We start from the raw sequence: 22,434 nt of genomic DNA, 5'->3' as shown, positions 1-22,434 counted from the left end.
CTGAGCAAGGACAAGGGGAAGAGTCCGCAAGACCGATACTTCATGGGGGTGAGGTGGGGAGCTGAAGTGCCGGTGGGTGCCAAGGCTAGGGGGTCTAGGCACAGGAAGGCAGCTGGATCTGCTGGGGGCCTGGTTTCCCCTCTTCCAGCAAAGCTCCCAGGCTTCTAGCTCTCAGTGGAAGTAAGGGTGGCCTCCAGTGGAGGAGGGCTGGAACTTTCCCAAAGTGGGAGAATCGTCACTATCCTTCCACCACCCTCTCTTCTAGAGGGACCCCAGGACCGGGACGCAGAGACCTCAGGATATCCGGCGAGGGCAAGCCGGATACTGGAATGGACGCGGGGCAGTGAAGCCCAAGTAATTCAGCCCGGGGCCGCATGAGTGCTCCACACCGGGCCGCTGCGGGGCTGATGACCCAGGCCTGGGCCCAGCTGCCCCTCCCCGCCGAGTGCCCCAGGGGCTGCGGGCTCCACCCCAGCGAGCGTGAGCAAGCCTGCCGGATGGTCCCTCGGGAGAGCCTGGCCTGGGACACACGTGTCTGCGCTCTGAGGCGTCACGCCTCGTTCTAGAGGCGTTGTTCAGAGGGTTGGGGGCCTAAGGGACGGGGAAATTGACAGAGAGGCAGGGAAGCGGACGACGAGACAGAGAGGGTGGACGGAGACAAGGAGAGGAGGGCGATGGCGGAATGGGGGGTGAAGAGGGAGGGTCAAAGGATGGGGCCGGAGGTTGGGGGAGGAGTGGAGGCATGAGGTGGAGGCCGCAGGGACAAAAGCGCAGGGACCGACTGGCAGGGTGTCTCATGGAGGGGGCCGGGGATGTGGTCGGAGAGCAGAGATGGGGACGCACTGTCCGGGAGGGGGTGGAAGGCGTCTGGCGCGTCCCGCCGGCGCCCCGAGGGCTCGCCGGGTAATTAGGGCTCCGTCCAGATGGGCCCCCAGTTCCGCAATCAAAATGCTAATTGGCCTCGCGCCTCCGGCTGCGCCTCGGCCCAGACCCCTGGGAGGGGGCAAGAACTAGCGGCTGGCCGAGGGGGTCCCCGTCCCCGCCCCTACCTACTGCGGGCCGTGCCGGCTGCAGCTCTGCGATAAGGGGGCGGCCGCGCCCCGCCCCGGCCCCTCGGGAGAGCCTGCCACGCAAGATGGATATCCTGCCGCTGCATAAAGCGGGCCGGTGGTTTCCACCCTCCTCCACTCACACCCACCCTCGCTGGGCTCCTGGGCCGACGAGCGCGGGAAGCCGGGAGCAGGGCCGGAGGCAGCACGGTGCTGGGCGCAGCACTCCCAACACGCCCCCGCGTGCGCGCTCCCGACTGGTGTCCGCGGGTCCGCCCGCACAAGGTCACCGCGAGCAGCGATGGGTGCGCGCGCGCCCTCTTGTACGCAGTCCCGGCTCCGCCGCGCCGGGACACTCCCCGGAGCCACCCGCGCGACCTACGTCCCCAGCGGGCCGCGTGGAGGCGCGCTCGCAGCGTGGGGACCCGAGCCACCGGGCGGGGGCGGGTGAGGCGACAATGGCGGCGCAGGTCTTTAATTGGGGACATATGTCCCCGCGCGCAGCCATTGTGCGTCCCGGAACCCCCCGCACCTCGCACCGCGCCATTGGCTGCTGAGCCTGACGTCATGGGGCTGCAAACTCCAGGCGGGCGGCCGCGGGAAGGGTTATCCGCCTGGTTGCGGGGCCGCCGTGGGGGAGCTGTAGCCGTGCGGAAGGGCGGAAAACCAATGAAGCCGAATTCCTGGAGCAAGGGCATGGCAGCCCCTCTTCCCCTCTACACCCGTCTCGCTGCGTCGTCGCTGCGCTCGATATCCGCCCCCTGGGAGAGAGGCGGGGTGGAGGGAGGCCTCTCCAGCGGGCACGGGGTCAGGCCGGGTGACCGGGTGGTAAGGAGACGCTGCGGCACAGGGCGCGCGCAGCGCTTCCACACTGCGCATTCGCTGCCTCAGCATTCTCTCCTACGCCTCCGCCATCCGCCCCCGAAGATCCCTTGCCTTTCTACCCGAAAGCTAGGCGGGCCGGATCAGACTGGGGTCCACATGCTTTCCTCCCCAAAAGATCCCCAGTTCAGGCCTCGTGAGTCCCAGGCCTGTTTCAACTCTGCCCCCACGCCCGACAATGCCGCGGACCGCTGGGCCTGCGTATCCGGAGCCGCTCGGGGTAACTCCACACTTGCGGGGACCGCGGCATCCTCCAAGACCCCTCTCAGGAGACTGGCCAGGGCCCGGCCCTGCGCAGCAGTTTCCTCTGGCCGCGCCCCCTTTGTCCCCTCCCCCTCCTGCACCTCCTGGGCTTTAAAAGCCGGAGGCTGTGTCCGGCCGCAGGCAGAGGCTGCCGCGGGCACAGGAGGCCCGGCCCAGGAGCTGTCCGAGCGCCGAGCCCCGCCCCCGAAGTCCCTGTCCCTCCCTCCCTCCTTCCCTCAGCCCGCCCTCCCTGCACACCCCTCCCCCCGAAGACCCCCGCCCGCCGTCGCCGTTCGCTCCGGCTGCAGAACAATAAAGCAAGCCTCTCAGAGACCCCCGTCGAGGACCCCCGCCCGGCGGCCGAGCCCCTGCGGCTCACCCCTCGCCGCTCGCGCCCCCGGAGAGCGCCCGGTCGCTGGCCGCGGTGCTGGCCACGCCGGCGCTGGCCGTGGTGCTGAAACTGCTGGCGCTCCCGCCTCCGCTGCGTTCTCCGGGCCCGGCGCCGCCACCCCCGGGGGAATGGGGGGCCGCTGACTGAGGCTCTACCGCCGCGGCGGGGGGGAGGGGAAGGGGGCCGCGGAGCCGGGCCAGCCCTGCACCCACTCGCAGCCTCCGGGCCTGGGACGGAGCCGCTCCCCCCTTCCCGCCCCCCCCCCCGCCTCCTCCCCCGCCTGTCCAGGGGCGGCCCTGCGGGCTGGGAAGCCGGGACCAGAGGAGGGAAGGAAGGAAGGAAGGAGGGAAGGAAGAGACAAGACGAGAAGAGCAGAGAAGGACGGAAGGAGGATTCGGAGGAGCAGAGGACACGCAGGGCGGGCGGGCAGCAGGGAGGACGGCGCTCGCGCGGCAGCATCCAAAGGCCGGCGTGGGGACCCGTGCTGCCTCTGCCGCTCCTCGGATGGTGACGGGGCCCCGCCGCGGCCGCAGCCCCCCCGCGCCCCGGCTCCGCAGGCTTGCAGCGCCGGAGCCCTGCAGGAATCATGCCCAGGTCCTTCCTGGTCAAGAAGGTCAAACTTGACACCTTCTCCTCGGCAGACCTCGAGAGCTCCTACGGGCGCGCTCGCAGCGACCTCGGTGTGCGACTACACGAGAAAGGTGCGAGCGGGGCTGAGGCTGGAGCGGCTGGGGCCCACGGCAGTGCTGGAGGGGTGGAGGGCCAGAGTGTGGGGGTGGAGGGGACGGAGGACCCAGGAAAGAGGCCTGTCGGAACCAGAAGAACAAGAGGCGGTGGCTAGAGGCAGGCTGTGGAAGGGCATGGAGATGACATGGAGAGGGTAATGCAGAGGCAGGCCAGAATCAGGCTAAGGCTAGGCAGGAGAGAGGGTGAGGGACGGGTCAGAAGCAGGTGGCACCAGAAGGGACACGCGGACCCATCCCCTGAACCATGCTGGGACAGACAGCGACAGGACCTGCCTGCATGTAGACCTACACCCAGAAACCCGGGTCTCATTAGTACTCTCTTCTCTTTGACTACACCTCCAGGACCCCTTGCTAGGCCCAGCAGGGGAGGTTGTGAGCTACAGGGAGTAGGCATGGAGGCACTGGGGGCCACCACCTGTCGGGGCAAAAGGGTCAGCAGAGGCAGCAATAGTACATTCCTTGAAGCCCGGGTCAGGAAGAAGTGTGTCTGCTGGTGCGCTGCGGGCAGGGAGGTCCAAAGTGCTGGAGATAGGGAGAGGCTCTTTGTGTAAGGGTGCCCAAGTTCAAGGACAACTGTTAGCACGCAGGCAAGAGGGCTGGGAGTGCCAGCAACCTGGGGTGGCAGGACAAGTGTGACCTGCAGGAGCATGAGTCTGTGTGCACCCATGTGACTGCATGTGGCCATGTGACTGCGCTTGTGTGTGACCCTGTATCAGTGTGTGCCTGCCTATGTGCCACTACATGGGACCATGTGACCTGGAGGCCCCACTGTACACCCATGTGACTAGCAACCCTGGCTTAGAGTGTGTCCAGGGTGCCTGCATGTGTGACCCTGCATGAGTAGGTGGCATGTGTGGGACCAGCGCGCAGCTCAGTGAGGGGACTCCAGAGTTGACAGTGACTGGGAGGCTGTGTGTAGAAGCAGAGCCTGCATAGTGTGGGGTGTGCATTTGTGGCTGAGGCTGTGAGGCCTATCTTATGCCTTGAGAACAGCTGCAGTTACTGGCGTGAGTCCCTGTGAACGTGCCCCATGGTAGACAACGACCCCCTCTCCCCCCAAGGTGGTTCTCTCTCCAACACTGGATTTCCGTGGTCGCCTCTGCTGGGGCCTAGGAAGGCCCCCACAAGAAGTTAGGGCCTGGGGGAAGAGGACAGTGTGGAACGAGGTGGGACCCAGTGGTGCAGGATGACCAAAGGGAGTGGGGGGAGTAGGGAGAGGATGGAGGGAGATGGGGCTTCAGCCCAAAGGGGGTCAGGTCTAGTGAGTAGGGGAGATCTGGGAGATGGGGGAGGTGCCAGGGAGGGCAGGAGGGGCTGCAGGAGGAAGTCTCTAGGGCTTCTAGGGGGACTTAGAGGACCAGAGAAGGGCAGTATCATGGGCTCTGGAGGCCCAGGGGAAGAGCCGGTGGAAACCCCAAGAGGTGGGAGCAACGGGGTCCCTGGGCGAGCATCCTGGCTTTGTGCGCTGCGGGTCTGCAGTGTGTTGCATAATCACGGAAAACTGCTGAAGTGGGGAGAACCCGAGGGGGAGGGGGAGGGAAGCACCGCCCCTCCCCCCTGACCTTGAGGCTCCGAGGAAGGGGGCACTCGCGCCCCGAGACGCTCCTCTTTCCTCCCCCTGCCAGGGTGGGGCGGGCAGCGGGGGCGGGGCCGGGCCGGCCGCGTCTCATCTGCCCTCTCTTCTCTTCCCCTCCCTGCCGTCTCCATCCTCCCTGCCCCGTGGTCCCTCGGCTCCTTGTCCTTTGTCCTTCCCCCTGCTCTTTCCTCCCCGGACCCCGGTGCCTCCCGCCGCCCGCCCGTGCCCTCGCCCGTTGCCATTTCTCTCCCGCTGTCTGCCTGTTCGCCTCGGCCCTCAGGATACCTCAGCGACTATGCGGGGCCCGCCTCTGTCTACGATGGCGACGCCGAGGCGGCCTTGCTCAAAGGGCCGTCCCCGGAGCCCATGTATGCCGCCGCCGTGCGGGGAGAGCTGGGCCCGGCGGCCGCGGGCTCGGCACCGCCGCCCACCCCGCGCCCGGAGCTGGCCACAGCCGCAGGCGGCTACATCAACGGCGACGCGGCTGTCAGCGAGGGCTACGCGGCTGACGCCTTCTTCATCACCGACGGGCGCTCGCGCCGTAAGGCCGCCAACGCCAACGCTGCCGCCGCCCCCTCCACGGCCTCTGCAGCTTCCCCCGAAGGCGACAGCCGAGGCGGAAGCGGGGCTGGGGCAGGCGCGCGTGGCGCTGGGTCGGGGGCCGTGGGTCGGAGCGGCGCGCGCTCGGGAGCGGGCCCAGAGGCGCGTGCGGGGCCCGGGGTCAGCGGCTCAGGGGGCCGGCACGCGTGCGGCGAGTGCGGCAAGACGTACGCCACGTCGTCGAACCTGAGCCGGCACAAGCAGACGCACCGCAGCTTGGACAGTCAGTTGGCGCGGCGGTGCCCGACGTGCGGCAAGGTGTACGTGTCCATGCCGGCCATGGCCATGCACCTGCTCACGCACGACCTGCGCCACAAGTGCGGGGTGTGCGGCAAGGCCTTTTCGAGGCCCTGGCTGCTGCAGGGCCACATGCGCTCCCACACCGGGGAGAAGCCTTTCGGCTGCGCGCACTGCGGCAAGGCCTTCGCCGACCGCTCCAACCTTCGCGCGCACATGCAGACGCACTCGGCCTTCAAGCACTTCCAGTGCAAGCGCTGCAAGAAGAGCTTCGCGCTCAAGTCCTATCTCAACAAGCACTACGAGTCGGCCTGCTTCAAGGGCGGCGCCGGCGGCGGTGGCCCCGCGGCCCCGGCGTCGGCTGCGCCGCCACAGCTCAGCCCTGTGCAGGCCTAGGGCGGCGGTATTTCCGTCAGCCTGGTCGGCTCTCAGCAATACGGGCCCCCAGGGAAGTCTCCGCGGGCGCGCGCGGGAGGGCCGGAGGGCGGGCCCCTCCTCACAGCAATAGGGGGAGGGGGCCCGGCCCCGCCCCGCCCGCCAGGGGCCTCCCCGGCCCCTTCAAGCAATAGGGTCCCGAGGGGAGACCCACCCCGAACCCCCTCCCTTCCCCTCCACGGTGCCCCAGGCTTTTTCCCAGCAATAGGGTCCAGGAGACCCAGAACCGAACCTCATCTCCGAGTTAGGTCTCTGAAAAGGGGATGGGGTGAGATAGGGAGCACCCCTTTCCTCCCTCTGAGCCCCTGGATCGCGTTGCAGAGACTCAGGTCTTCCCCAACCCTTCCTAAGCCTTCCAGGGCCAGGCCTGCGGCCTAGACGTCCAGGGAGCAGACCGGGGGGAGGAGCAGGAGGCTCCTCAGTCTTTGCTGAACCCCGGAGTCTTAGACGCGTTGGGGATCGGGGAGGGGGGCGGACGGCGGCACCCCTCTCCTCGAGTTCCTTCTGGGGCCTCCATCCGAGCCGCTCTCCTACCCTCACCTCGCATCCTCTGCCAAATCCGAATTCTTCCAGCCCGGCTTCCCGGGCTCTGTCCTCCATAACGAATAATAATGACACATACCGAATCGCATGGACTTATCCGACCTCCTCAGACCCCGCTCCCGCCCTGCCCCGGGGCCCCCTCCCTCGTACCCGGGCATTTGGTATTGGAGGATGGATTCCTGGGGCCCGGCAGGTAGGCCTGGGTACGGCCCTCTACATACTTCCCTGTATTCGCTTTGCGGGTAAATCCCCTTGGGGGGTTGCGGATGCGTCGGGTTTCTTTCTGTATTTGTACGTTTTATTTATGAACGGATTGCACTCGGGTCAGGGAAGGGGCGCTGAGCCCCTATCCTTCCCGCCGACGCCCGGGGTTTGGGATGTCCAGGATCACTTTCCCTGCACCTGATCCCCGCCCCCACACCTGGGCTCCGCCTTCTGGGGTCTCAGGTCCCGCCTCTCAGAGGCTGGCCCCTCCTCCGAGCCCCGTGCCCCGCCCACACTGTTGCCAACTTTCGCCCGTCTATGCCAAAGCCTCGGCGGCGACCCGCCCCAAGGGCCCGCCCCATTGGCCGCCGCCTTTGTGACGTCACTGCATGCAGCCCCAACCCTCCTCCAGTCCCTTCCCGGGGCTGCCCGCGCCCGCTCCCGCTCCCTATCTTAGTTAGTCCGATGCCGACTATAGAGCAATAATGCGCACTGCATGTGAAGCTGCCGCCGCCTCTAGAGTTACTGAGAATCAGGTATCCCCTGCCCTGCCCACCCCATAGGCCCCTAGATCAGGGATGCTGCGCGGGGCCGGACGCGCAGACTTTCTCCCCCTTCCTCCCCCCATCCCCCACGGCAGAACCCGGCGGATGTAATGGTTTCAGGGGCAGGGGGCGGGGTTGTTTCCCCCCAAACCCCTCTTTCAGTCGTCCATCACCCACTGTCCGTTTACTGGGCACCTACAATGTGCCAGGCCCGATGCTCAATCTGCAGGGGACGGGACGACCTTTGGGGGTGCACGTTGGTGATAGGGGCCCGATGGGCTTGGATGGGCCAGGGAGGGAGACAGATAGAGAGAGGCCTAGACCAGACCAGGTGCCCCTCACTCCCCCCTGCTCTAGCCTGGGGCCAGTGCTGGGTGCAGTGGCATTCTACCTTTGACTTGTGCCTGGTGTTCTTGGCTCTGGTGGCAGAGACCCAGGGCCACCCATACTGACTCCCAGTCCTTCCATTCCCCGGCTGCCACCCCTCTGCCGTGTGGGGCCAGTGCCCCAGGCTAGAGGAAAAGGTGCTTGCTAGAGTGTATGACATGGTCAGCCATCCCTGTGGGCACCAAGATCGGCTGCTGCCCAGCTACTTTCACAGGAACTGATCCAAGGGTCCAGCACAGCAGGCCTGCATCCCAAACCCCTTACACCAGGGCTCAGTACCCACATAGCTCCCAAGCTGGGGCCTGCCGATCTGTACCGGGCACATCCGCATGTACACGCGCACACAGGTGCCCCACCCTACCCACACACGCCTGTCTACCTACCTAAGGAGAAGGCCGCAGGGCCGTGGGCCAGCCAGGGTCTCCGCTTCTCTCCACACCCCGCCGCCGTGGAAAGCCATGGGCCCCCTCCCGCCCCATAACTAAGCAGCACAATAACCGACTTAGCGAATTCAGGTAGAAGGAACGTTTAGGTAGCGCCTATTTTGTACTGATTATACGAGTAGGGCCCGAGATGCGGGGGCCCTCAGGTGGGGGCTGCGGCCACCGGCCCGCCCTGCCCCCACCTCCGCCTGTGCCCCGCCGCCTTGTACATATCCCACCCGGAACAGGCCGGGATTTTTACTCGGGCTGCGCCCCTCTTCCGCCCCCGTTTGGGGCCGGGCCGGCCGGACAGACGGACGGACGGACAGACCTCCTTCCTAAGCACAATAGCACCAGCTCCCCGGAGCGCCGCACCTCCACGAGGAGAATAAATGCCACTCTTGATAGAACTTGAAGTGTTGGGCTGATGTATCCAGGGCTTGGCCACTCTGCAGGAGGTACAAGGGACATCTGGGGGGGGGGCATCTTCCCCATCCTGCCACACCCCAGAGACCCGGCAGGCGAAGGCCCAGCACTGGGAGTAGCATCCTGCCCCTGCAGCCTTGGGGCCAGGTCACTGCCTTTCGTAGAGAGTGCTGGGGTCCCTTTTTTGCAAGAGGGCTGTCTCCCACCTGCAAAAGGCCAGCTCGGAAGGCCAAGCCCCAGCTTGAAAGCGAAGCACTGCAGGAGCTAAGGGGCTCCAGCCTGAAGTCAGGCCCAGCTCAGGGGTGATTCAGAATTGCCTGAGTGGGTACAGCAGGGCCTGCAGTCCTATGGACTGTGTACCCCCCACTCTCCCCCACTTTCTGTGTAGAGGCTCTTGTTGCCCTTGCAGCTGTGACAGCCACCGCCAAGCCCTCTTTGATGCTGTCAGGGAAAATAGGGACAGCAGAGGGTGCGAGTTCTGCAGCCTGCTGCCCACACCCAGACCCCAAGACTTGGGGAATGTTTCCCCATTGTCTGAGGAGACCTCCATGGACAGCTGGGCCAGGCTGGTTCTGGGGAGGAGGTGCCATGGGACAGAGAGGCTTCCGCTGCCACTCATAGCCCTGGAGCTCTAGATGGGATGAATCAAGTTGAGATGAGGGGTGGGGCTGTGCTGGGTTGGGACAGCCCAGGGACAGGGACTTCCTACTCCAGCAGAGCTCCCTGGCATCCAGGTAGGCAGGCATGAGCTGAAAGGCCCAAAGTCTTTGGAGACATGTAGTCAAACCAGGTCAGTCCAGGGTCAGCACAGCTGTCTACACCCTGGTAGGCAACAGGCCTGGTCCGGCTCCACTGGGGTGGACAGCAGGGGAGGCTGACCAGCAGTTCAGCCTGTGGGCCTGATGCTCAGGGTGGGGATCACGTGGAGGGGGGCGCCCCTTCTGGGGAGCACTGTAGGCAGTAAAAACCTCAGGAGTGAAAGCCCCTGTACTGGAGGTCAGTAGCCAGGCCCTCCTGCACAGGGATCCTTGACTTCCACTGTCACTAGCTTGGAGGCATTACCGCACAATTGGCATAGCAAGAACTTGAGTTTGCAGGAAACAGCTTATCCAGGAACTGCCTTTCACGTAGGCCTAGTACGACCCCTTCTGACCCTACACCAGGAACCACACATAGGTGGGCACCAATTGCAGGCAGGAAGGCTCCTAGACGCCCACTCCTTCCCAGGGCTCCAGAGCTTCTGGGTCTGGACTGGCTATTTCTGCATCTCCAGGACTCTTGAGAGGAAGTGGGAGTGGAAAGATGGAGGCTGCCTCCCTGTGGCTTGGGATGAGCGTGCCCCTCAGTCTCCACAGGTGTCCATGGACAGGACTTTGCATCCGAGAATGGGCAGCACAAGCTGTTGACCACTATGCCTCATGTCTGCCTGCTGGCTGCACCCCTCACAGGCCCCCACGTGCTGCCCACAGTACCTCCACCCTGGATCAGCCCGACCCCTTTCTTAACCCCTCTTCCCTTCCAACTAGGCCTGCAAGGCTCCTCGTCCCCCCATTTGTTGCTGCTCCTGGAAAGGAGATCCCCACTGAGCTTTCTTCGACACCCCCTCACGCACAACTTTGTCCCCATCCAACCTCACCTACCTTGGCTTTTTCCCTTTCCCTGGTGCTCTGGGCTGCACCTCACCGTGGATCTTGAAGTCCTGGGGCTGTGGAGGGGGCCTGGCATAGGCCCCGCCTCCGGCAAGGCCCCGTCCACCACCCTCCGCCCTCTCTCGGGCTCCTCAGGCCTTCCTTACTGCGCTCACAGGCTCGCTGCCCTGCTCTCCTCACCCCCAACTCCAATGCCGAACCTTGTCTCCCCCCAGACCCTGGCCAGATCGGCCCTCCGTGGTGGTCCCCGGTCCACTTCGGTCGCCTCACTCCTGCTGCCACTTGTCAGCCATCGGCCGGGAGCCGGGAGATGGACACAAGGCAGCTGCCTTCAATATGACCCTTCACCCGTCAGTGGCCACTGCGCTCAGCCTCTCCGAACCTACTGGCTGCCTGTCAATCTTCTTCTTTGCCGATTGGTGTGCTAGTCAGGGCCGGCCCTCTGGTTCTCGGCTCTTCATTTGGAGGTCGGTATGTCCAGAAGGCGCTTACTGACTCGTGGGTGCGCGTGGCCTAGCTCACCCCGACACTCCGGGCTCCCAGGAGGACCATCTCCTTCGTCTGCCCTCCCTTGGGATCAGTGGTCAGAAAGGCTTAGCTCTGCCTGGCTCAGGTCAGCTGATGAACCGACGAACATCCTAGGAGACCGGATAACAGACAGCCACATGGGCTCGCAGGAGGGCTATCCCGCCTAGCTAGGGCAGTGCCTTTCAGCAGGCTACTCGAAGATCCCTGCCAGGTACACCCAGTCTGCTAGGTAGGGATGCCTTGCTGGCATCAGTCCCAGATGGCCTGGTGGCAGCAAGGATGTGTCACCAGGGGACCAGGGCACCAGGCAGTGGAGCAAGGGCGAGCCCACCGGAGAGGCGGTGGTCAGTCCATAAGGGAGGCCGCTGACCTCAGGCTGAGCCTCCTGGTTTGTTTGCTTCTCGAGTGGCGCTCTTGGCCCAGCTCACCTCGGGAGAAAATGGTTAATGGGTTAATCAGGCCAGAGTCCCCAGTGAACCCTCACTCGACATCCAGGACGCTCCCACTCCATGCCTTGTACAAAGATGCTTGTCAAGCCAAGGTGGGATGGAGACTTGGCCGCCCGTGGACCGCTGTTAAGGTGGATTAGTTGCTTCATTTAACGAGTGGGCGATTCACAGGCTGGCATAACGCAGAAGCCTCTGGGTTCCCGTGATGCGGCACCCCTGGCTCCCTACGCTCTGGCGAACTGGCCCGGGTGGAAAACGGGAGGCCCTGCAAATCTGCTGGCAGGGCTGGCGTCTCGGGGACGCGGGGTCTGGGGCCTCTTTCCCTCTCCATCCTCGGGCCAGGCGCTTGTCTGGACAACCTGCACTGAGGAAAAGCGGATGACTGCGGAGGTAATAGAGGGATCGCGGAGCTCAACCGCGCCGCGAGATGCGCGTTCGGGAACCGAGGCGTTGGCGGCGGACTGTAGCGCACGAGGTTTTTCATAAATAACCTACATCCCCACCCTCCGCCTGGGCTGAATGACGAGAGCCTGTGTTTGTAGAGTGCGACAAGAAGCATCAAGCGTCGGGCGGGAAGCGCAGCTGCCAGGAAGCCAGGCGTGCTCCGCGGAGAAGCCGAGCCACGCGTGCGAGGCGGTCACCCACCCGCGGCACGCCTGCCGCCGCACTCCGCCCCTCCTCCCCTCGCCGGACCCCGGTTCCCGGCGTGCCCCGCGCCGGCCACCTCGGCTCCCAGCGCGCCTCGCGCGCCCCGCGCACTACAAATAGACGCGCGCCGAGTCCACAAGCCAGTGTGCAGCTCGCGGAGCGCCGCGGCCGCACGTCCTGGGAGGGCCTGGGGGGCGCGCGCTGATTGGCGGCGCAGGCCGGCGCGCGGGCTACGGCGGCCGGCAGGGGGCGTGGCGAGTGTTGGCCTAGGGCGCGGAGGCGGGGCTGCGGGCTGCGGGCTCGGCAAGTCCGGCGGGCCACGACTTGGTCTCCGCAGGGTGTGGGCTGAGGCCATGGGTGACCGCGGCGGCGCGGGCGGCTCCCGGCGCCGGAGGACTGGGTCGCGGCCCACGAGCCAGGGCGGCGGCGGTCCCGCGGGGGCGGACGACGAAGTGGGGGACGCGGGCGCAGGCGGGGACGCGGCGGCTCTGGCATCGGCCAAGGACAAGAACAGAGATGCCGACGTAGGTAGCGGCTACTGGGACCTGAGGTACGGGCGCACCAGGACTGTAACCTCTGACCCCGACCCCGAGCCCTGCGACCCTTCCGGTACCCCGGGCGTAGCCGCAGCAGCGCGGGTTCCGAGGCCCAGACACTGGGCCCGTACTAAGCGCGCATCGGCGTGCCCCGCCGGCCTCCGCGGGGAAACTGGCCCGGGGGTGCAGGGTCGCCTGCCAAGGTCAGCCAGGTGGGAAGCTCGGAGGGGAGCCGCCTGTAGCCCAGCTTCGAAACCTCTCCTGTGTCAGCACGTCCTCAGGTGGGCCCGGAGGCCCTTCCCCAGGTGGAGGCCGGGAGCCCGGCGCCTTTGGCGGGCTGGTTCCACCCATGCTCAGGTTTCCTCAGTCTGGAAGGAGAGGGACGGGGTCGGGTGGTTTGTGATGAAGGGGGTCATTCCTGAGGCTGCGGGGGGGCTTTGGGGATAAGGAAGCTCCCAGAGGAGGGTGAGCCCGCTACGGAGGGGGCCCGGAGAGACCAAGGCCGTCGGAGAGTGGTCTTTACGGGGGTACCTTCCCTTCGTGGCTGGCCCATCCCTTACCTAGAGCTTGGCTGGTCTGGGGCCCTGCTGTAGGGATAGAGTTGGGTTCTGTATTGGGTCCTCTTGGTTGGGGTACAGGAGAAGGATTTGAAGTGGGCACACCCACAGGTGGGCACCCTGCTTAGCTGAAAGACAACAGGAAGGAAGAGGTAGGCACAGCAGCCTGTGGGTGACAGGGAGGGCCTGGCCCACCTGGGCATTGGCTTTCTCCCCCAAGCTGGCTCCAAGCGGTCCCTTTGCCACCCTCCAGGTGCCCTCTGATTCTGGCCTTCACCCTGGCCCAGAGGCCTTCAGGGGCTCTGGTTTTGGGAGCAACTTCGGGGGTAGAGGTCACGAAGGAGGAAGTGGGCCATTAGTCGTGTGGCAAGGATTTGCTCTCTCATTAAACAGAGCCAAGGTCTTCTTCACGAGGCACTGTGGGGAGGAGGTGGGTGAGGACAGACGGGGTGCAGGCTCAGTCCTGCCCTTGGGGTGCTCTCATTCCACCTGGGAGATAAGATAATCCCAGCACTGAAGTGTGACCAAAGGTCAGGCACAGGGTTGTGGAAGGCCTGGTGGGGGAGGAGGTGGTTTCACTAAGCGGGGCACTTGTTCCCTGTGGGCCTGAGTTGGCACTGAGGGAGGCCTCAAAGGCAGGAGGGTCCCAGGGTCTCCTCTGCCAACTCCTTGAGTTACCCTCTCCAGGGGGCAGGGGCATGGCTAGCATGATCTCCCCCCGGAGTGGGTGGTACGTTGGGCCCTTTTGTGAGAGATGGGGGTATGCTGGCTTTGGGCCAAGGTGCCACCCCGGGATGGCAGTCCCTTTCCCGCTGAGTGCGGGCTGAGTGAGTGAGAGCTCTGTCTGCCACCCCTGAGGTCTGGAACTCCTGGGAAGAAGAGCAGAAGATGGCAGGGGTGGCCTGCCCGGGCTGGAGGGGGAGCTGGCTAGTGTGGTCACCTTCTGGTCTCCAGGACACACAGGCCATGTGTGCTTTTCCCTCAAACCCAGGTATCACGGGGGCCAGGGGCCCTTGGGGCTGCGGCATGGCCCAGGGGGCTGGCAGGGCCAGGCCTCGCTCTGGCTGCTCTTCCGGAGTTTGGCCTCTGCTCTCCATCCTCGTCAGCCTCCTCTCCCTTGCCTCCCGTCCTTCCTGCTTGTTGCCCTTCCTCTTTCCCTTCCTCCTTGTGCCCTGTACTTCCTGTTCACCTTGGCCTGGCAGGCAGGCTGGTCAGGTTCTGGGTGTGAGCTCATTTCATCTGGCCCATGGCAAGGTGTGGCTGTGGGGACGAGAGGGCTGGGCTCCCCTTTCCACTCTGCCCCCGGGGCTCTGGGCAGGGCTTCCTGGGGGGGGATTGTGTCCCTGGGGTGTTTCCTCTCCTCCAGCGGGGTCTGAAGGTGTGGGGATCCCACCCCACCACCTTGCCTCTCAGGGCTGGAGCCTGGGTAGTGGAAGAGCTGGAGAGGTGGCCTCTGGGAGGCGAGCTGGCTCTCTGCCCCCTCCTTGCTTTGACCTGGGGCTGGACTCTATGGGCCCCAGGCTTGGTCCACACTTGGGGGCTGTGCCCCTGGGCAGGCTTCAGAGCTCGGCGAGCCTCAGTTTTCCAGCGTGCCTGCCTCCCTGTATTGATGTGAGGGTTGAGGGAGTTGACATCCGACGGGTCAGAATGGCCTTGCTGGCTGCGTGGGCCTGGAGACCAGTGTGAGCCCGTTGGCACAGACACAGAGGCATGGGAGGCCCCCAAAGTAGGGGAGAGGGTGGCAAAGGCCGCTCTGGGCCATGCCTGCCATCTGGCCCACTGCTGCTATCGCTGTACTGGCAAGGCTGGGCCTTCGTGGGTATTGTTGGACAGCGGGCTTCCTCCCCTGGGTGGGGCCTCTGACCTGTCAGGGAGGGTGGCTGCCTGGGACTGGGGTGGTTGGGAGGCCACAGAGTGACCTGAGGAGTGGGCGTGGCAGGTTGGGGAAGGCCCTGAAAGCCTGACTGCAGGGTCTGCAAAGCTTCCACAGCGTTTGGCGTCAGACTTGGGTGATGACATTCTTTCCCTGCCCAGGCTCCCATCTTAGAGATTGCCGAAAATAAAGCCAGCATGGTCTTCTTGGTGGCCCCAAGGGGCAGGGGCCACACTCTTGTGAAGCAGTCATCTGCGTGTGCTGGGCATCAGTGTGCACACGGCAGTTGGTAGGCTGAGGTGCGACACAACTTTGGGCAGCCTCAGTGGAAGTGGACAGGCGTGAACTTGGGGGAGGAGGCCGGGGAGGTCAGTTTGGTGGGCAGACCATCCTGCCTGGGGGGTTGGGCTTGGCCCCCTGCTCCGCTGAGGAGGAGCAGGTTCGGAGAGAAGAAGGGCTTGGGTGGAGGTTACAGCATCACTGCAAGGTCCAGAGTGGACCTTGGAGATGGACACGAGGAGGCCACGCTCACAACTGGGAGGACATCTGCCAGCAGCATTTCAGCCTCCCTGGCGCTTCACTTCCTGGGTGACTCCAGCCATAGCCAAGCTTGCCACTGAGGGAGGGCCAGCCCTGAGAGGGCATCTGAATGGCGGGGCCCCTGTTGTGCACTCCCAGTCCCACTTAACCCTGCCCAGGTGCCTCTCGAGATAAAGCTGTGTGTCCACAGAGGAAGATGGGGAGGCCCTGGCCTTGTGTCTTACAAAACTGGAGGCCTTGCGCAACACTGTGGGGCTTCCTGGTGGTACAGCTGCTGGGGTGAGGTGAGGCCTCAGTCTGAGAGTGAGCCCAGGGCCTGGTCTGGGCCTTGCTCCTGCCAGCCTGTGGCCCCTCCTCCACCTCGGCTGGAATCTGGGGGTCAGGCAAGAGACGGCTTGTGTGCCCCCCGACCCCAGCGCTGGGTTGGGGCACTCATGGCGGGGCACTGCAGGTGCCTTTGCCTGTGTGTGTGCCGGAGACCTCCTCCCTGCCCTCTGGTCCCCTGCCATGGGTCAGGTGCCCCTCTAGGCCTCCTCCACTCAGGCAGGAACACAGGGCCCACCCTGTGGCTGAACTGGGCAGGATCTCATGTTTCAGCAACAGCTGGAGGCCACGCGTGCACAAGGGCCAGGCCCCGGCCCCCAGGAGGGTGCATGTGAGGCTGGGCGTGCATCTGGCCCTGTGTTCCTGTGCCCTCTTGGACTTGTGTGTGCCAACTGTGGGGAGGAGGTGATTCGAGGTGGGGGGCCCCTTGACTGGCTGAGTGGTGGGACAGGCTGACTGAGCTGGGTGGAGTTGCCCCCCAACTCCTGCCTCCGCCTGTCTGGTATTGCTGTGGTCCTGCAGGCCCTAAGGGGGGGCTTTTCCCAAGGCCCATCACCACTCCGTAGCCAGAGCGCATGGCGGCAGCAGAGGCCTCTGGGGAGTGAGGCTGGGCCCTGGGGCTGGGCGGGCTGGCTGTGTGCGCTTTTGTCTATAGCCCGGCCCTCCTTGCTGCCTGGAGGGTGGTCCTGAGAGCCTGCCCTGCCCAGGCCCTCTCTGCCTGTTAGGGGATAGGATGGGGGGACAGGGAGATGGCTTGCTGGAGCATAGGTCATGGCTGCTGGGCCAGGGTGGACGAGGGCTGCCCAGAGGAAGGGCTGGGGACCATCCTGCCCTGGGCCCTGAGGCTGGCTCCTGAGGGACTGGGCCTCGGGTGTCTGCCAGGGCTCTGACCTGCCCCTGGGCTCGGTGCTGTAGGCCTGCTTCTGGTCTTGCCCAAGGTTCTTACCCCTGAGGGGCCAGCCCTGTTCTGGCGCCTGCTCGAGAGTGTTTCCTGCCCCGCCAGGTGCCACCGCCTGCAGGACTCTTTGTTCAGCTCTGATAGTGGCTTCAGCAACTACCGTGGTGTCCTGAACTGGTGTGTGGTGATGCTGGTGAGTGAGGTGGTCTGGTGTCTCTGTGGCAAGGTGGGGCCCAGCCTGGGCACAGGCTCTGCCCCCTGGGGGAGCGGGGCCAGGGCTGGCATGGCCGGGGTGTATCGGGCATGGGGCTGGTGGGGAGAGAGGCTCTTGTGGGCCCTGCAGTGGCTACTCATTCAGGAGAGGCCTGCAGAGGGCAGGGTGGGAGGCCTTTGTACTGTGAGCTGTGCTCAAGGGGCACAGGGGCATCCCTAGTAGCCTTCCTGCATGGGTGTGGGAGAGCAGGGAGGGGTGGACAGGCCCTGTGCTTGGCGGGCCATAGGGATACAGATGGTGGGCTCTGTGGGCCTGGGCCTCCCTGGCAGCATGTGTGAGTGGTCTTGGGGGTCTGAGAAGAGTTTCTTCTGCTATTCCAAAGGCCCAGCTCTGCAGGCCCTGCCCTGCTCTGTCAGCCTGGGTCCTGTGTACCCCCAAAGAGGGCAGTTAGACGGAGTCCCTGCCTCTGTCTTACCCTGTGACCTGTTCCTGCTGGTGCCTGGTGGGGCCGGAAGCAGCTGGAGCCCAGGGCTGGGAGGGTGGGCAGGGAGGTCGGGGCCTCTGACCCTCACCTCAGCATGGCTGCCTGGGTCTTAGGCCGCGGTTCCTCTTGCTGCCCACGTCACCCTCGCCCTTCCTGCCCATGTCCCAAGAGGCTCCCCGTGGAGCTGTGGGGGTCATGCGGCCTGGTGGGGGTGAAGCTGGCTGGGCAAAAGCACCAGATGCCAGCCTGGCCTCCAGTTGATGTGTCGTCTCTGGAGGCCATTCCTGGCCCATGCTGGGTTTGTAAAGCAGCAGCTGTTGAGGACAGGCTTGTCCTGTAACCTGCTTGGCCTTTGGTACAGCCCCAAAGCCTCTCCCTGTTCGGGGCCTCTACCACCTCTCCCTCAGGAGGCATGCAGCCAGTGTTCAAGACTGCCTGCTGCATCCCGTGTGGCCTGAGCCTCTAGGTGGGTGCTGCCCATTAGCAGCTTTGTCTCCTGCCTGCCTTGGCCTCAGGACATACTTTATCAGGCAGGTGACAGTGTGGGGCCCCATGTATCCTGGCAGGAGGCCGGTGGTTCAGGCTTAAGGAGGGTGGGGCAGGGGCCCCTGCATCTCTGAGCTTGTCCCCTCATGAAGCCTTCCTTGACCACCCAGGTAAGGGACCCTACCAGAGTCCCTTTTCTACAGAACCTACCATTACCCCTGCATGGGGCCTGAGCTTGAGGGTGAGGGGTTGGCAGAGTCTGCCTTGTGGAACAAGAGGAGGTCCCTGACCCTGCAAAGGGACGCTAGGTGCCCGGTTTGATGGGACCAGGTCCTTGGAAGGAGCTTGGAGTGCTACGGAAACAGCCATGGTGGGGCCTGGGGGCCTGGTGGTGCTCCAGGCCCGGCCCCCTGGCCCCTTTTGACTCTGGCCAGTTTCTTCCTGCTGCCCCCTGGGCATGGATGCCCCTGGTGCAAGGCCTGCCACACACCTGGGCACTGCAAGGACTGGCTTGGTTGGCAGGGTGGTGCCCTGGGCGCCAGTGGGCAGAAGCCTTGGACAGGCTTGGGCTGGGCTGTCAGTGCCAGCTTGGCGCCTCACCAGCTTGGTGGGATGGCTGAGGGCTGCTGGGCAATGGGTCTTCCTGCAGCTGCTTGTGGGCATCTGGGAGGTGCCTGGTGTTGGGGTTGGCTACCTTTCCCAGTGTAAGGGGCAGTGCTGAAGGACTTGAAGTTCCTGCCATTGGGGGAAGGTGGGTGGTACGCCCCAAGAGTTTGGTGTGGCAGTTAGACAGGCTATGCCTGCAGGACCCAGGCTGTGGTCCAGCCCATGGCTACTGCTCCAGCAGGTGCCCTGTGGCCAGGGCTAATGCCCACACCTTTCCGTTCTCTGTCGCAGATCTTGAGCAATGCGCGGTTATTTCTGGAGAATCTCATCAAGTAAGTGTCCTCCCTGGCCCTCCAGGCCCTGCGCCTCACCCACTTCTTCCCTTCAGACCTGCTTAGACTGTCACTGCCTGATCCCCAGGTATGGGATCCTGGTGGACCCCATCCAGGTGGTGTCCCTGTTCCTGAAGGACCCCTACAGCTGGCCTGCCCTTTGCCTGGTTATTGGTGAGCTGGGCACTGAGGAGGGCTGAGGGGGTACAGGGCTGGTCCAGGCCTGAACCTGCCCTACGGTGCTTCTGTCCTCAGTGGCCAACGTCTTTGCTGTGGCTGCATTCCAGGTAGAGAAGCGCCTGGCGGTGGTAAGCAGTTGGCTCTCCTTGCCAGGCCTGGGCTGAGGGTGGGAGGCCGTCCCATCCCACTGTCTCAGGCTGTGCTCAGCTCTCCTGGGAGTGGCCCTTCCCCGGGGAGACCCTTTGCTGAGCACTGCCCCAACCCAGGGTGCCCTGACGGAGCAGGCGGGGCTGCTGCTGCATGTGGTCAACCTCACCACCGTTCTCTGCTTCCCCGCGGCCGTGGCCTTGCTGCTCGAGTCCATCACTCCAGGTGAGCCCTCATCCCACCTGTCCTCGCCCACCCTGGGGGCCCGCAGGAGAGACCCGGGCCTTCAGGGCTGCCCCGTGGCCACGGCTCTCCCGTGGGTGGTGCGGGAGGGCTGCAGCTGAGCCTGTCTCTCCTGCAGTGGGCTCCGTGCTGGCTCTGACGGTGCACACCATCCTCTTCCTCAAGCTCGTCTCCTACCGGGACGTCAACCTGTGGTGCCGAGAGCGCCGGGCCAAGGCCACAGCTGGTGAGGGGCTGCCCAGGGCTGGGGCCACAGAGCCTGTGCCGCCTGCCGTGGGGCTGACCTGGGCAGCGGCAGCCTCACCCTCCCGTCCCCTCCCCTCCCCTGCCTGTAGCTTCTGGAAGCAAGGCCAATGGGGGAGCTGCGCTGTGTGCTGTGAGCTATCCTGACAACCTGACCTACCACGGTGAGGATCCTTCAGGGGCTTGGCCCCAAGGGGGTGGGCAGCTGCAGGCCAGGCCTCTGCGGTGCCAGCCCTGCCTCTCCATTCCAGATCTGTACTACTTCCTCTTTGCGCCTACTCTGTGCTACGAGCTCAACTTCCCCCGCTCCCCTCGCATCCGTAAGCGCTTCCTGCTACGGCGGCTCCTGGAGATGGTGAGGCTGGAAGCTGGGGGGCTCAAGGGTCTGGGGGCATACCAGGCACTAGGGGACTCAGCCTGCTGCTCTGTTTCCACCCCTAGCTGTTCTTCACCCAGCTCCAGGTGGGGCTGATCCAGCAGGTACTCAGAGGCGCAGGCAGGGTGGCAGGGTGGGCAGCTCAGCAGGGCTGGGGGTCTGATGCTGTGCCCTCCTCTGCAGTGGATGGTCCCCACCATCCAGAACTCCATGAAACCTTTCAAGGTGAGTGGTCAGGTTCTCTGGGGGTGGGGGCGCAGCCCAGGCCCAGTAGCTGCTGAGCCCCGTCTCTGCAGGATATGGACTATTCCCGAATCATGGAGCGCCTCCTGAAGCTGGCGGTGAGCAGCCTGGGTGGGTGGAGTGGGACAGGTGGGCAGGGGCAGGGGTGGCGGTGCTCTGGATCCTGGCATCCCTCCCCCAACAGGTCCCTAACCACCTCATCTGGCTCATCTTCTTCTACTGGCTCTTCCACTCCTGCCTGAATGCCGTGGCTGAGCTCATGCAGTTTGGAGACCGGGAATTCTACAGGGACTGGTGGTGGGTGGCCTTGGATGTGGGGTGGGGGCTGGGGTGGGTCATGGCACCATCTGGTCACCCTCTCGACCCTCAGGAACTCGGAGTCCGTCACCTACTTCTGGCAGAACTGGAACATCCCTGTGCACAAGTGGTGCATCAGGTGGGTGGGGTGTGCAGGAGGGCAGGCAGCTCCGTGCAGGGCCCTGGGCGCCCATCCAACTGCCCCTCCCCTGCAGACACTTCTACAAGCCTATGCTTCGACGGGGCAGCAGTAAGTGGGCAGCCAGAACAGGGGTGTTCCTGGCCTCAGCCTTCTTCCACGAGGTGAGCGCTCTGCGGGTGCACCGTCTGTCCTCTGGGGGTGCCAAAGACGCCCCTGACGCTCCTCTCCCCCCACCCAGTACCTGGTGAGCATTCCACTGCGCATGTTCCGCCTCTGGGCCTTCACGGGCATGATGGCTCAGGTGAGCACGCCTCGCACGCGCCTCCCTGCCCTCTTCGAGCCGCCGGGCCAGCTGACCTTCCCCGTGTCCTCAGATCCCACTGGCCTGGATAGTGAGCCGCTTCTTCCGAGGCAACTATGGCAACGCAGCCGTGTGGCTGACGCTCATCATCGGGCAGCCGGTAGCTGTGCTGATGTACGTCCACGACTACTACGTGCTCAACTACGAGGCCCCGCCAGCGGCCTGAGCTGCTCCAGGGCCGCCTGCCTCACTGTGGCCTCACTGCCCATGGCCAGGGCCGGCCGCTGCCTGGGCCTGGCTGCTGTCTCCTCCTCCTGGCCCCTGGGCAGCCTCTCCGCCCCTATGGGGCGCCCTCCTGGCTGGCAGGAGGTGCTAGCGCCCTGGGAATACGTGATGACCCTACCCAAGGCTCTGATGGCGTCAATAAAAGTGCTGTTGTGAGTGAGCTTCCTCTGCCTGCTGGGAAACCAGGCCGGTAGGGGGTGGTGGCCCGGGCCACGTGGGGCCCACAGGACTGAGGCAGCTGCTTCAGGGGGCCAAAGGCCCTCTGTCAGGTTGCCGGGGTGCTCTTGGGATGGGGGTGGGATCAGTGTCCCCAGGAGCAGCTGTCTGGCTACAGCTGAGCAGGGTGCAGGGGGGTGGGCAGCCTGGCCGAGGCCTTGCCTGGGTCTCCCTCTCGAGAGCACATACCACCCACAAGGAGGCTCAGGGAAATGGTGCTCTGCAGCCCTTCTCAACCCACTTCTCTGGCACTGGGCAGGCCCCACGGGGCAGCCTGGCCAAGGATGCCTTGACCCCAGACCCTACCACCCTCAAAGTCTGAGGGAGGTGGGGGGCAGCCCTGGAACCCTGCTCCCACCTTTCCTTGGTGGGTAGGCTCTCTGGAACCTTGAGGCCATGCCAGGCTGGGTGCAGCCTGACCTGTAGCCATGGCCTGACAAGGCAAGTGTCAGAGGTGGCACCTGGGTGGTAGACTCAGGCTGTACTACCCCTGCCCCAACCAGAAATTCTTAACCCCAAGTCCTTATCTCTGGACTGGTGGCTCTGGAGTCAGGGATGTCCTTTGGAACCTGGGGTGGAAGCAGTGTTTCCTGCACCCTGTTGAGAGGATGGGAGTAGTGGGCAACCCCCTGGGGACATGCATCTGGGCTGATGCAGCTCGACACCTCCCTCTGTGAGTGCCTCCCACCCCTTGGCTGGCAGGACTGGTCCTGGCAGCTTCTCTCCCTTCAGACCACATGGTGCTGAAACCCTCCCTTGCCCCAGGGCCAGCCCAGCCCTGAGAACGAGATGGCTCTGCCACCTGTGCCCAGCTGGTCCCGCGGGGAGGCCTGTGGAGTCAATGGCTACAGCTGTGCTGTGGGCATCCACGCTCCCACAAGGTGGCCACCACAGCCCAGACTTCCAGACCTGAGACCCGTGCCCTTCCCACACCACTGCCCACCTCATCCC

General features: G+C 64.9%; 2 protein-coding genes across 8 annotated transcripts; both read left to right on the top strand.

The window, feature by feature from the left end:
• The first annotated feature begins 3,133 nt into the window (after nt 1-3,133).
• On the top strand, nt 3,134-8,670 carry SCRT1 (scratch family transcriptional repressor 1). Its single transcript, XM_017664270.3, has 2 exons — nt 3,134-3,266; nt 5,168-8,670. Exons 1-2 carry the CDS (start codon nt 3,152-3,154, stop codon nt 6,118-6,120), a joined length of 1,068 nt encoding a protein of 355 aa, XP_017519759.3. The 5' UTR covers nt 3,134-3,151; the 3' UTR covers nt 6,121-8,670.
• Nucleotides 8,671-12,122: 3,452 nt separating this feature from the next.
• DGAT1 (diacylglycerol O-acyltransferase 1) lies at nt 12,123-21,423 on the top strand. 7 transcript variants are annotated; one of them, XM_037023373.2, is made up of 17 exons: nt 12,123-12,510; nt 16,794-16,881; nt 18,770-18,810; nt 18,899-18,984; nt 19,066-19,097; nt 19,257-19,362; nt 19,499-19,606; nt 19,716-19,787; nt 19,875-19,978; nt 20,065-20,103; nt 20,183-20,224; nt 20,296-20,340; nt 20,427-20,539; nt 20,613-20,678; nt 20,755-20,842; nt 20,920-20,982; nt 21,056-21,423. In XM_037023373.2, the coding sequence occupies exons 1-17, from the start codon at nt 12,314-12,316 to the stop codon at nt 21,206-21,208; spliced, it is 1,443 nt and encodes a 480-aa protein (XP_036879268.2). In that variant the 5' UTR covers nt 12,123-12,313; the 3' UTR covers nt 21,209-21,423. The 7 variants fall into 7 exon arrangements, with proteins under 7 accessions (XP_036879268.2, XP_073086436.1, XP_036879269.2 ...); XM_017664272.3 differs by having other exon boundaries at nt 12,124-12,510; nt 19,066-19,118; XM_037023375.2 differs by having other exon boundaries at nt 12,350-12,484; nt 19,066-19,118.
• Nucleotides 21,424-22,434: the final 1,011 nt, after the last annotated feature.

This window comes from Manis javanica, chromosome 2, assembly GCF_040802235.1.
Source record: "Manis javanica isolate MJ-LG chromosome 2, MJ_LKY, whole genome shotgun sequence".
NCBI lineage: Eukaryota > Metazoa > Chordata > Mammalia > Pholidota > Manidae > Manis > Manis javanica.
This window is presented reverse-complemented; position numbering and strand designations above follow the sequence as displayed.